The sequence below is a fragment of the Lithobates pipiens genome, unplaced genomic scaffold (assembly GCF_037356315.1).
Source record: "Lithobates pipiens isolate NorthernLeopardFrog02 unplaced genomic scaffold, aLitPip1_a1.2 Scaffold_23, whole genome shotgun sequence".
Taxonomy (NCBI): Eukaryota; Metazoa; Chordata; class Amphibia; order Anura; family Ranidae; genus Lithobates; species Lithobates pipiens.
In genome coordinates, this window is record NW_027507785.1 from 250,084,304 (window position 1) to 250,098,274 (window position 13,971).

Sequence of the window (13,971 nt, forward strand, 5' to 3'; positions counted from 1 at the left end):
CCCTAAAAAACAATATAAATATAAGAAATACCATATACCAATACTGTGTTAGTGAAATTAATTTATATTTATTCATAGAATCATTTGGAAGGAGCCTTTGGTAAATGATGAGATTGCAAGCCGTGTTCTATCAGGCTCAATTATTATCAAGCCAGGAGTGACAAAATTTACTGAGACAGATGCACATTTTTCAGATGGTTCTATAGTGCGTGACCTTGATGTTATCATTTTGTGCACTGGATTTGGCTACAGTTTCCCTTTTTTGGATGAGTCGATTTCTAAGCAAGATGATATTAAAGGAAATTTATATAAAAAGATGATTCCTGTGGGTATTGAAAAACCAACAATTGCATTTATTGCATTTCTCCTACCAATTGGACCAACCATGGTAATTGCAGAGCTTCAGTCCCGATGGGCCACCAGAGTATTTAAAGGTAAGTGGAAACAAATAACAAATCTAGGTTAAAAACAATAGGAGGGGGGGTCTGGGAAGTGATAAGAAATATCGGGGCCCCTTATATAGCTTTAGGCCTGGGGTTACCCGTGTCTGAGCACCAATATTTCCCAGGGCCTGCCCACTGGTCGTCCTGCCGAATCCAACCATTGGCCATCCCACGAGTCTTTCAGTTTACCCACTTTTATTTCAACACTCTTACAACTATATATAGTATATGAAAATAAATCAAATCCAGCAAAGAGATATGCCAATCCAGCAAAGAGACAGCCGAATTCAGCAAAGAAATCCCCATATAGCCAACAGAGACATCCCCATATATTCAGCAAAGAGACATCCCAATCCAGCAAAGAGCCTTACCCATATATTCAGCAAAGAGACATCCCAATCCAGCAAAGAGACGGTTCGATCTAGCAGAGACATCCCCATATATTCAGCAAAGAAACAGCCCAATCCAGCAAGAGACATCCCCATATAGCAAAGAGACAGCTCAATCCAGAAAAGAGACATCTCCATCCAGCAAAGAGACAGCCCAATCCAAAAAAGAGACAGTCACAGCACAGGCCTACATCCAGCAACATTGTAAATCAATTTACCATTGTGATGTCTAACAACTTGTCTCCAGACCAGTCCACAGTGAGCACTGAGCTGTCCTGCAGGCTACACACAGGGCAGCTATTCCCCAAATCAGCATCTGGTTTGCAAGGAGAGGCAGAGTGCAGATGATAGCACCCCGCCTTCCCCCTGCAGCTGGAACTAAGTGAGGTGCATAGGGTCACTCAGCGGCTGCCCTGCTTTAGCAATTGCTAGTTACTACAATAGCAACATGGGTCTGGGCCTAGTTGGCCAGGCCCCTCGGGATGTCAGGGCCCCCTACATGTGTATGAGCTGTTCATCCCTGATGGCAACCCTGGGGGGATTTACTAAAATTGGTGCACACAGAATCTGGTGAAGCTGTGGATAGTAACCAATCAGCTTCTAGATTTTAACTGAACAAGCTGAAGTTAGAAGGTGATTGGTTACTATGCACAGCTGTGCTAGATTTTGTGTTCATCGGGTATAAAACTTCTCCACCTGTGTGTCATATTGTATCTAAAAGAAAATGGCATTTAACTGATACTGTGGCTGATGCAAAATTCTTTTTTAGGCTTGCATAAACTTCCAGATGTAAATGGAATGAAGGAAAACATGCTGAAGGATGAAAAACTACGAGAGAAATGGTAAGATGCATGGCCCATTAATGAACATATTTTGTCATACGCTACCCAGGTGGCAAGAGTAACTTGCCACAAATTTGTGGCAGTGTTAAATTGTAAGTCTGGTAACTTTTTGCACATTTTCACTGGCAAGTTGTACGTTTGCAGAGCACTTTAAGTGCTAGATGGCACTTTTCCAATTTGTAGCAAATTTGCATGGCAAGTCTCTAGCAAGAGCAAAGTTGCAGTGGCGAGTCTACAGCAAGAGCTCTGCAAGTCCACAGCATTAAAATTCAGTCACAGTGACCCCTGTGGTGGGTCTAATTGACAAATTTTGTTTGTTGTATGCACTTCTTCTTTGTCAGAGTGTGCTGCTCCATCTGCTTTGTGCTTTTCATATTGTCTCTGTCCAGTTTCTGTCTCTCTGCAGACTTTCCAAACTGTTAACATATCATCCTGGTAGGTACTAGTAAGTGGCAGTGGTGGTGGCATTAATAGTATTGGCTGTATTTGTTAGTATTAGTATCAGAAAGAGGTGACTAAAATAGTTTACTTATCTGGGCCTGATGAAGTGTTTGATGAAGTCTTTCATCAACAACTGTGGACAATTGTGTCTATTTGATGGTGACAGTTCCTGTTAGATGCAGTGCTCTTTCGGAAAGAACGCTGGAGGGTAGGCAAGAAAAGTAGTTACAAAGCAAACTGTTCCAGTTTGCAGATTCAAAAATACATGGGGTTCCTGGTAAGATTCTTACAGAATAGGCTGCAGTACCAAGAGGATGTGAATTCTTTTTTTGTTGTATATTTGTAAGATTAAAAGGTAAACAGTCACTTAAAGATTTACAGTGCCTTGAAAAAGTATTCATACCCCTTGCAATTTTCAAAATTTTGTCATGTTACAACCAAAAACCTAAATGTATTTTATTGGGATTTTATGTGATAGATCAACACTAAGTGGCACATAATTATGAAGTGGAAAGAAAATGATAAATGGTTTTCAAATGTTTTTACAAATAGATATATGAAAAGTGTAGAGTGCATTTGTATTCAGCCCCCTAACTCAATATTTTGTAGAACCACCTTTCGCTTCAATTACAGCTGCAAGTCTTTTTGGGGATGTCTCTACCAGCTTCGCACATCTAGAAAGTGACATTTTTGCCCATTCTTTGCAAAATAGCTTAAGTTCTGTCAGATTGGATGGAGAGCGTCTGTCAACAGCAATTTTCAAGTCTTGCCACCGATTCTCAATTGGATTTAGGTCTGGACTTTGACTGGGCCATAATATGACAAAATGTGGAAAATTTCAAGGGATATTAATACTTTTCCAAGGCACTGTACCAGTGTTAGATAAAACACACACTAATACTGTGATCCCATTTTAATGAAAATAATTTCTGAATATTGGGGTTATCAGTGAATTACTGGAACTTTAAACACTTCAGCCCTGGAAGGATTTACCCCCTTCCTGACCAGAGCACTTTTTGCGATACTGCACTGAGGCTTTAACTTACAATTGCGTGGTCGTGCGACGTTGCACCCAAACAAAATTGATGTCCTTTTTTTCCCACAAATAGAGCTTTCTTTTGATGGTATTTGATCACTTCTGCTGTTTTTATTTTTTGCGTTATAAACAAAAAAAGCGACAATTTTGAAAAAAAGGCAATATTTTTTACTTTTTGCTATAATAAATATCCATAAAAAAATATAAAAAAACACATTTCTTTCTCAGTTTAGGCCGATATGTATTCGTCTACATATTTTTGATTAAAAAAAAATTGCAATAAGTATATGTTGATTGGTTTGCTCAAAAGTTATAACGTCTACAAAATAGGGGATAGATATATGCCATGCTTATTATTATTATTTTTTTATTAGTAATGGCGGCGATGTGCGATTTTTATCATGACTGCAACATTATGGCGGACACATTTTGACACTATTTTGGGACCATTGTCATTTATACAGCGATCAGTGCTATACAAATGCACTGATTACTATGTAAATGACACTGGCAGGTAAGGGGGTTAAACACTAGGAGGGGGCGATCAAGGGGTTAAGTGTGTCCTTGGGAGTGATTCTAACTGTAGGGGGGATTGTCTCACTAGAACATGAGAGATCACTGCTCCCAACAGGGAGCAGTAGATCTCTGTCATGTTACTAGGCAGAACAGGGAAATGTCTTGTTTACATCTTCCCATTATTCTGCTCCGTGACACGATTGTGGGCCCCCGGCAGACGTCGAGTCTGCAGGACCCGTGGGCACGCTCACGGAGTATGCGGTGCGCCCACTTTGTCACGATTTAAAGGGGACATACCTGTACGCCCATTTGCCCAGCTGTGCCACTGTGCCGACGTACATCTTTGCACGCTGGTTGGCAAGGGGTTAATATGTTTAACATTTTCTCATCTAAATAAAACAGAAAGTGAAAAATACACTTTACATGAAAGTACTGTAAATGGAAGTTCATTGGCACTGAAGGCTGTGCAGCAGAGACATGTTTAACTCTGCTACTCTTAAGAAAGAGCTACTATCCTAAATATAAAGGCACAAACAAATTGGTTTTGGATTCATTTTTATGCAGTATCTCACAAAAGTGAGTACACCCCCACATTATTGTAAATATTTTATTATATCTTTTCATTTGAGAACACTGAAGAAATTACACTTTGCTGCAATGTTTAAGTAGTGAGCGTACAGCTTGTATAACAGTGTAAATTTTCTGTTCCCTCAAAATAACTCATCACACAGCCATTAATGTCTAATCCACTGGCAGCAAAAGTGAGTATACCCCTAAGTGAAAATGTCCAAATTGGGCCCAATTAGCCATTTTCCCTCCCCACGGGGTCATGTGACTTGTTAATGTTACAAGGTCTCATGTGTTAAATTTGGTGTTATCGCTCTAACTCTCTCATACTGGTAACTGGAAGTTCAACATGGCACCTCATGGCAAAGAACTCTCTGAGGATCAGAAAAAAAAGAATTGTTGCTCTACATAAAGATGGCCAAGGCTATAAGAAGATTCTGAAACTGAGCTACAGCATGATGGCCAAGACCATAAAGCGGTTTAACAGGACAGGTTCCACTAAGGACAGGCCTCGCCATGGTCGACCAAAGTAGTTGCGTGCATGCTCAGCTTCATATCCAGAGGTTGACTTTGGAAAATAGATGTATAAGTTCTGCCAGCTTTGCTGCAAAGGTTGAAGGGGTAGGGTGTCAGCAAGTCAGTGCTCAGACCATACGCCGCACACTGCATCAAATTCCTCTACATGGCTGTCGTCCTAGAAGGAAGCTTCTTCTAAAGATGATGCACAAGAAAGCCTGCAAACAGCATGCCAAAGACAAGAAGACTAAGGACATGGATTGCTGGAACCATGTCCTATGGTCTGATGAGAGCAAGATAAACTTATTTGGTTCAGATGGTGGCAAGCATGTGTGGCGGCAACCAGGTGAGGAGTACAAAGACATGTGTCTTGCCTACAGTCAAGTATGATGGTGGGACTGTCACGGTCTGGGGCTGAATGAGTGCTGCTGGCACTGGGGAGCTACAGTTCATTGAGGGAACCATGAATGCCAACATATACTGTGACATACTGAAGTAGAGCATGATCCCCTCCCTTCGGAGACTGGACCACAGGGCAGTATTTATAATGCCACGTACACACGTAGCCGACTATCCGGCAGACTTAGGCCGCATACACACGGGCGGACTGTTCGCCCAACTTAGTCCGCTGAACAGTGTTTCAGCGGACAATCCGCTCGTGTGTGGGCTTCAGCGGACTGTTTCAGCGGACAGTCTGACAAACAAAGTCTTACGGAATTAGTCTTACGTCAGTCCGTCCAAACTTGGTTTCAGCGGACAGTCCGCTCGTGTGTAGGCTAGTTCGACAGACTAAGTTTGGCGCATGCTCAGAAAGGATTTACACAGCGAAGGTTGCATTGCAGTGTATTGGACGTCAAATTTCTCGTCCCGTCGTACGTGCCGTTCACGTCATCGCGCACGCTTTGAGCGGACTGTCTGCTCATCGTGTGTGGTCAAGTCCGTTCATGCAAATTTTGAACGGACTGTTTGTCGGATTGTCTGATGAACTTAGTTGGGTGAACAGTCCGCCCGTGTGTACGCGGCCTTAGTCTTACAGACTTCCCGCCGGACTGTCCGCTGGACTTTCCAAACGAGCTATTTGCCCACGCACGGCACTTTTTCAGCGGACTAATACGTCGTACTAAGTCCGCCGGACTATCCGCCGTACTTTTGAAATGAACGGACTCGCCCACACACGCGGAGGAAAGTCCGCTCACTTTGAGCGCGTCTCCAGGTAGCCGGGGCCAGTGAAGGAGGCGTTGCTGGCCCCGTCACCTGGTATGGACTTAAAGGGGAACCCCTACGCCGAAAAATCGGCGTGGGGGTCCCCCCCTAGGTCCACATTACACCCTTGTCCGAGCACGCTACCCGGCCGGCCAGGAAAGGGGGTGGGGACGAGCGAGCGCCCCCGCCCCCTCCTGAGCCGTACCAGGCCGCGTGCCCTCAACATGGGGGGGTGCCTTGGGGAAGGGGGGGCACCCCAAAGCACCTTGTCCCCATGTTGATGAGGACAAGGGCCTGCGGGCGGGGGGCTTATCGGAATCCGGGAGCCCCGTTTAATAAGGGGGCCCCGGATACCAGCCCCCCATCCTATGTGAATGAGTATGGGGTACAATGTACCCCTACCCATTCACCTGTGAAAAAAAGTAAAAAAAACACAACACACAAGGGTTAAAATAGTTTATTGCACAACTCCGGGGGTCTTCTGTCCGTCTTCAAGGGTCTTCTCGCCGGACTCCTCCACTATCTTCTGCTAGCTCTTTTACTAGCAGAGGAGCCCGGCTTTCTTCTTCGCCGCCGCCGCCCTCTTCTTCCAACTTCGGGGGTCTTGTCCCCCTCTTCGGTGGTTTTGTCCCCCTCTTCGATTCTTCTTGGCGGGCCACCACGCCTTCTTCTAGCTCTTTTACAGGCGGCGGCGCCGCTGTCGCCGTCTTCTGTTCTTCTCTTCTCTTCTTCTCTTCAGATGTTGCCTCATCGCTGCCTCCGCTCACAATGACTGGGATGCGGCGCGCGGCGACTTATATAGGGACATCGCCGGATGATGTCCCCTCCCATTATGATGTCACAGTCCCAGCATCCTCTGGGGGGGGCGCTCGCTCGATTTTTCGGCGTAGGGGTTCCCCTTTAAGTCCATACCAGGTGACGGGCCAGCGACGCCTCCTTCACTGGCCCCGGATACCTGGAGACGCGCACAAAATGAGCGGACTTTTCCGTTAATTTCAAAAGTATGGCGGACTGGCACACACAGCCGGATTGTCCGCCAAAATGCGCATCTGGCGGAAAGATTGGAGTGCAAAAATACTTTCTAAGTCCGCCGGACTTTTGGGTAAAAAAAGTCCGCCGGAGCCTACACACGGGGGGCGCCGGACTTTTCCACTGGATTGTTTGATCGTGTGTACGAGGCATTAGAGAACTATTGGAATATGTTTGGCGCACAATTGTGGCACGGGCAACTGCAGGAGCCAATAGGCACCAATGCCCCTGTGCGGCGGACTGCCGTGCATGAGCATGTCCCTAGTGCCAATTGGCTCCAGACGGCCTATTCAAAGAGTGCCCTGACCCCTGATCAATGCTGACTGGTCTTCAGCTGTTCCCTGATACCTGGAATCCTGCTTGATACCCGTTGCTGAACTCGGCTTTCCTTGACCCTGCTTCTGGACTCTGTTACATTCCTGATTACTGGTTCCTGATCCCAGCTTCCCATTTGACCTTCTGCCAAATGCCTTGGTACCTTGCTACCTGCCCGCTACCAAACAGTCATCATTTCAGTCTCCCTTCAGGTACTTGACAGTATTCCAACATGTTAATGACCCCAAACACACCTCCAAGACGACCGCTACCTTGCTAAAGAAGCTGAGGGTAAAGCTGATGGACTGGCCAAGCATGTTTCCAGACCTAAACCCTATTGAGCATCTGTGGGGCATTCTCAAAAGGAAGGTGGATGAGCACAAGCTCTCTAACATCAACCAGCTCCGTGATGTCATCATGGAGGAGTAGAAGAAGACTCCAGTGGCAAACTGTGAAGCTCTGGTGAACTCCATGCCCAAGAGGGTTAAGGCAGTGCTGGAAAATAATGGTGATTACACAAAATATTTACACTTTGGGCCCAATTTGGACATGTACTGACTTTTGTTGCCAGCGGTTTAGACATTAATGGCTGTGTGTTGAGTCATTTTGAGGGGAGAGAAAATTTACACTGTTATACAAGCTCACTCACTACTTTACTGTAACCCCCTCTACCTAAAGGTTAGTGCTAAAAGTACTATTTTCTAGCTCAGGGCTTAGGTGCAGGTAAATTTAACCTGGCTTGTGTATTTTATTTCAGGCCTGGTGATTTTGAACTGGGAATGGAATTGTCAGTATTGTGGGGGATGTGGCCACCTGTACTCTGGTTCAGAGATCCATTCCTGCTTACAGAAGAATTGTTCTGGAAGGGAGGCTGGACCTGAGACCTGAGTGACAGGCAGCTCATTTGAGGAGCCCTTACCAATTATCTCTTGGTGTAGGCAGGGGGCAGGCCTCCCATATAAGCTGAGGTCACATGCTTCCAGGGGGGAGTTGGAGCACAGGAAAGACAGCATGGATTGCTGAGGCGCTGTACCGGGCGTCCCGATGCGAAGATAGGCGGTATAGGCCTTTGGCTCTCTGATATGTAACAGGAAAACCACATCGGTCTAGAGAGGAATTATTCAGAGTGATTCTTCTTGTCTTAATGGGAAGCAGTGAGTAGAAAATCTCAGTCAGATATGCCAAGTAATAGAAGAAGCAATAGTCTGCAGTGAGGATTCTACAGGGAAAATCCATATACTAGGCCAAGGCCATGGATGATGCCCGTCAAAGTGAAATCTCTATGGGCATCTCATATACCTCCCTTGTTTCTTCCAAGTTATATCCTGGCAATAAAGATAAAGAAAACTAAATCATTGACTGCTTAAAGCGGGATTCCACCCTAAAGTGGAACCTCCGCTGATCGGATCCCTCCCCCCCTCCGGTGTCACAATTGACACCTTTCAGGGGGGAAGGGGGTGGAGATACCTGTCAAAGACAGGTATTTACACCCACTTCCGGGCATAGACTCCCATGGGAGTCTACGCCATTTCCTGCCCTGCCGCGCTGTCTGCTGGGACACACACGGGTCCCAGTGACAGCGCGGAGATTTCCTATTGCGCTGCGCGACTCGCGCATGCGCAGTAGGGAACCGGGAAGTGAAGCTGATTCGCTTCACTTCCTGATTCCCTCACCTAGAATGGTGGCGGCGGCAGCCGAGAGCCGAACGATCGATCGGCCTCGGCTGCCGGCATCGCTGGAACCCGGGACAGGTGAGTGTACATTTATTAAAAGTCAGCAGCTGTAGTATTTATAGCTGCTGGCTTTTAATATTTTTTTTTTTGGTGGAATCCCTCTTTAATGTCTTTAACATGGTGAATGGCGGATTGCTATAACCAACTTACCAGCCCTTACAAGGGTACCTCTACATTTTGGAGGTCCTACCGAGATCTGCCTTCACAGCTAACCTGCTGACCGTTGCCCCTAGCAAATTTTACGAGGGAACGGCTGCATTACATTGTAGCAAAGTGTAATTTCTCCAGTGTTGTCACATTAAAAGATATGTTGGAGAGAGACACACAACAAAATGCTGTGTGAGAGGATCCTTTGCTAGATTGTGTACCCACTGGGGTTAGCAAATCAGTATCAGAGACTGTAGCTTTGGCTAGAGCTGTGTACTTTGTCTATATATCAGTCTGTTGCCTAGAGAGACTGAACTTTTCATATATCTGCACCTGTGTAACAAGACAAGCCTGTCGTTTCTTTTGCTGAATAAAGCCATTTTTATTTTACTGAACTGTCTGAGACAGCTTTTCACCCCTCTGATCCCCTACTATATATATATATATATATTTATGGTATGGAGCCCTCTGACCGATACGGTTAAGGATGACAAACAAGGTTAACATAAACTCGCTTACTTGAAATGGACCTGAAAGTGTGCCCTGGTCTAACGTACGGTATACCAAAATAAGGGGGCATACCCTAGATAGAAAGTGGGTGATAAATGAAATGAATATGAATGGGGAGAAAAGAGTACTCTCATGAGGAGTATGATGCTTGAGAAATGCCCTGAAAAGGGGGATGGGTGGGTGGGTATCGCGCACCGGAACCGACGAGGAGGACAGGCGAATGGGCTGGTTATATATTCCACCGGGCTCCTCCCATAATTTCAGGCCAGCATACTGGCCTTTCTATTTATGGTATGGAGCCCTCTGACCGATACGGTTAAGGATGACAAACAAGGTTAACATAAACTCGCTTACTTGAAATGGACCTGAAAGTGTGCCCTGGTCTAACGTACGGTATACCAAAATAAGGGGGCAAAATCATTCAGGTAGGGGTTGTATTTTATTGATCCAAGTTTGTTACTGGGTGCGCTCGACAAAGGCCTGGGTCATCTCCGCTTGCGGATTGGGTATGTAGCGGGCGAAACAGGTGGACCTCCATCTGCCCCACTTCTTGATAATGTGAGTAGGACAGAGGTGAAGGACACCCGGGAGTATCCTGACACGTTGCACCGGGCAGCGTTCAGGGGTTTAGTGAGAAATGGCAGAAGAGGACTAACTCCTGGTTGATCAGCCAAAAGGGGCCGACAGGCGCGTGAAAATGGCGACCGGGTACCGACGGTTGTTGGACTTATAGCGGTGTATGTCCGAACCCGAGCCAAGCTGCTGCGTGTTGGAGACTGCTAAGTGTAAGGCGAAATGGTCTTTGTATCGGACCAGGTGGTGCTGGTACAGCATGCGTGCCGTGAGGCTACAACAAGTAAACTTGCTTGGCCGTAAGAAGCCGGGGAAGGCGAGGTGTATGGCTGCTTGTAAATGACACCAACGTGGAGAGCGAAAAGGTGAAGTAGCCAGGAAGTCTGACGTATTTCTAAACGTCTCCTGTGATAGGCGGTCGTTTTGGTGCCGGTCATCGGCTGGCGCTTCCTGGATACCGCGCGTAACAGCCCGAACGGCGTGGTAAAATAGGAAGGGTACGGTAGGGTCCTGGAGGGACGTAAGATGTTGTACACCGGTCATGTATAGCCGGATCGTATTAAAGGATGACGCCAACTGCGAGTGACAGTAGGAAATGAAGGCTGTGACTTGCTTGACACGGGACGTCTCTGTACTGTGACACGTGACGAAGTTGGTTAAAGGCCCTCCAGGCTGATTGATAGGCCTTGAGGGTATTGCGGGAAGGGAGTGATCAAACGAGTTGGGTAGCCGCTAGGAAGTGAGGGGCTAACCCAGGGTCAGTTGAGACCAGTCCGGGATAGCTGCTGATGTTGGTCCGGCTCCGGGTACCTGAATGAAAACGCGACAAGGTTAAAGCGGGAGAGGGCGTCCGCTGCCTGATTGAACTTACCGGGGATAAAGGAAGAATGGATGTTGAACTGAAACAACAACAAGAGCTGGACCAGTTGACGTAGGAAGTACATACCACCAGAGAGGGCGCCTTGGCGCAGCCAGGAATTGCCAGTAACTGGGGAGGCCAGGGAGCTGCGAGCCAGAGGTGGCCAAAAAATCAGCGGCAAGCCCGTGGAGGCCGCTGCGTCAGTCATCACCTGGGGAGAAAGGGAAGACGCGAAGGGAATGAACAGAGAGACGTCACTCCTAGACGATAGGAATTCCTCCCGCATAGCAAGGACTGCTATTGCCGCGGGGACCCGGCTGAGGACTTGCTCCGGATCCTGTGAGAGAGACAGTAAGACCAATCGGCGTGACACAGAGGCGCGACCCCTGAGGGATGACGTGCATAGGGACGCTCGACATACCGTGAAGGGACTGTAGGTGTCTCTTGGATGACTAAACTGGGGAATCTGCGAGGGTATTATGTGTCCGTAAAGATGGCAGTTGTAATGGGCGAGCATTGGCCGAAGATTATGGGCTGATGCCTCTGGACGCATCGTAGTGGGGATCTTGCTGTATGGGCTGTAACAACAGATGGTTCTCCGAGCATGTAAGAATAAGAAATGTTGAACGCTGGCTAGAAATAGCCTGGGCGTGCTACGGAAGAAGCCAGTTGCGTGTGACAACATGATCCTGGTGCGGACGGAGGTTGAACTCAACTGTCCCAAGGAAGAGACAGCCGGACAGGCGACAGTGAGTGGCTTGTAAGAAAGGCCACAGGAGACGAGTGGCCAATTAAGTGCTGCTGAAAATGAGGTGTAGCCAGTTAGCGTACCACTGAGAACGTGCTTGCAACAAACGATTGCAAGAAGTTATGCTAAGTCGCGAGCCTTGGCATGAGTAAAGGTTGTGTTTGTACGTGTGCTTGCGACAATTGCCCGGGAGTTTGTCGGAGGAGATGTGTACGTGGTGACTGCGAGCAATTCGCGTTCCGCATGTGCACTGCGAAGACTGCGGGAGTTATGCTTGCATGTATGTTAGGACGCGTGCTTGCGACGGTTGCAAGATGTTACTCAGTATGCGTGCTTACCATGATTGCAAGATGTTATGCTAGGACGCGTACTTGCGACGGTTGCAAGATGTTACCCAGGATGCGTGCTTGCCATGATTTGCAAGATGTTATGCTAGGACGCGTGCCTGCAGCGATTGCAAGGATTTACAGTAGGCTTCGTGGGTAGCCAGGCCGGAAAAGACAGAAGTCCATCCGGTCCAACCACAATTGAAATAATAAGGTATCACACCACCCGACACCCCAATTCTACGCCCGCAGCTGATCCAGAGGAAGGCAAAAAAAACCCCAACAGAGCATGGCCAATTTGCTACAGTAGGGGAAAAAATTCCTTCCTGACCCCTCGAGAGGCAATCGGATTTTCCCTGGATCAACTATGCCTATAAGTATAAGTACCCTGTAATACAACGAACATTTAGGAAGGTATCCAGGCTTCCCCCAAAGCAACCTATTGAGCAGGCAGAAGTGCCTGCCAGCAATGATTGCCATAAGTTGAGCCCGGACATCAGCTTGCAATGATCGCAAGAGGCTTATGCTTGAATGCGTGCTTGTCATGACTGTAAGAGGTCTACGCTCGAATGCGTGCTTGCAACGATCGCTAGAGGTGTATGCTCGAATGCGTGCTTGCGACGATTGGAAAAGGTCTATGCTCGAATGCGTGCTTGCAACGATTGCAAGAGGTTTATGCTCGAAAGCGTGCTTGCAACGATAGCAAGAGGTTTGTGCTCGAATGCGTGCTTGCAACGACCGCAAGAGGTTTATGCTCGAATGCGTGCTTGCAACGACTGCAAGAGCTCTATGCACGAACGCGTGCTTGTAATGAGTGCAAGAGGTCTAGGCTCGAATGCGTGCTTGCGACGACTGCAAGAGGTCTATGCTCGAATGCGTGCTTGTAACGAGTGCAAGAGGTCTAGGCTCGAATGCGTGCTTGCGACGACTGCCAGAGGTCTCTGCTCGTATGCGTGCTGGTACAATGATTGCGATTAGTCTATCTCTGGATGCGTGCTTGCAACGACTGCAAGAAGTCTGCGCTTGGATGTGTATTTACGACGATTGCAGGAAGTCTGCGCTTGAATGTGGAGAAAAACAACGCAACACGCCTAAACGAAGCTGTTTTCCTTTTGAGGCAACTTTATAATGAAATGAGGCCGAGGAGCAAGGCCCCCCTGGTAGGCATCCAGACCGCATGTGATAGTGAGATGAGAGAAGCTGCCATGACAGAGATCCGGATCGCCATGCCACAACTTTGCGACTGAGCACGAAACGGATTCTGGAGCATGTACTGAAATGAGGCCGTTCCTGGGGCACGCCGAGACGAATTTGGTACACCGAAGTGACTATTCGTACCGGAACGTGATAAGGTGAAATGAAACGAAAACCCATGACAAAGACAAGAATCAGAGGACGAGGCCCTTGAACCAAACGGATGAATCCTGTCCTTGGAGCATGTACTGAAATGAGGCCATTCCTGGGGCACGCCGGGATGAATTTGGTACACAGATGTGACTATTCGTACCGGAACGTGATAGGTGAAACGAAATGAAACCCATGACAAAGACAAGAATCGGAGGACGAGCCCTTGAACCAAACAGATGAGTCCTGTCCTTGGAGCATGTACTGAAATGAGGCGTAACAGCTGGGCGCACCGGAACGAATCGGTGCATAAATAAATGCGACAGGATTCGAATCGGAGCGTAATAAGTGACCGAAATGATATGCCATGACAGAGATAAGATTCAACGACTGGACTGATGGTTACAACAAAGAATCCGACTCTGGAGCATGTA

At 47.3% G+C, this 13,971-nt stretch overlaps 1 protein-coding gene across 3 annotated transcripts in view; it reads left to right on the forward strand.

Moving 5' to 3' along the window:
* The window catches only part of LOC143928251 (dimethylaniline monooxygenase [N-oxide-forming] 2-like), a 156,739-nt gene that overhangs the window by 123,400 nt on the left and 19,368 nt on the right, over positions 1-13,971 (forward strand). For all 3 annotated transcript variants that reach the window (XM_077453014.1, XM_077453013.1, XM_077453012.1), the window contains 2 exons: positions 79-434; positions 1,602-1,674. In XM_077453014.1, the coding sequence (XP_077309140.1) occupies positions 79-434; positions 1,602-1,674 (429 nt within the window). The remainder of the gene's footprint in view (positions 1-78; positions 435-1,601; positions 1,675-13,971) is intronic.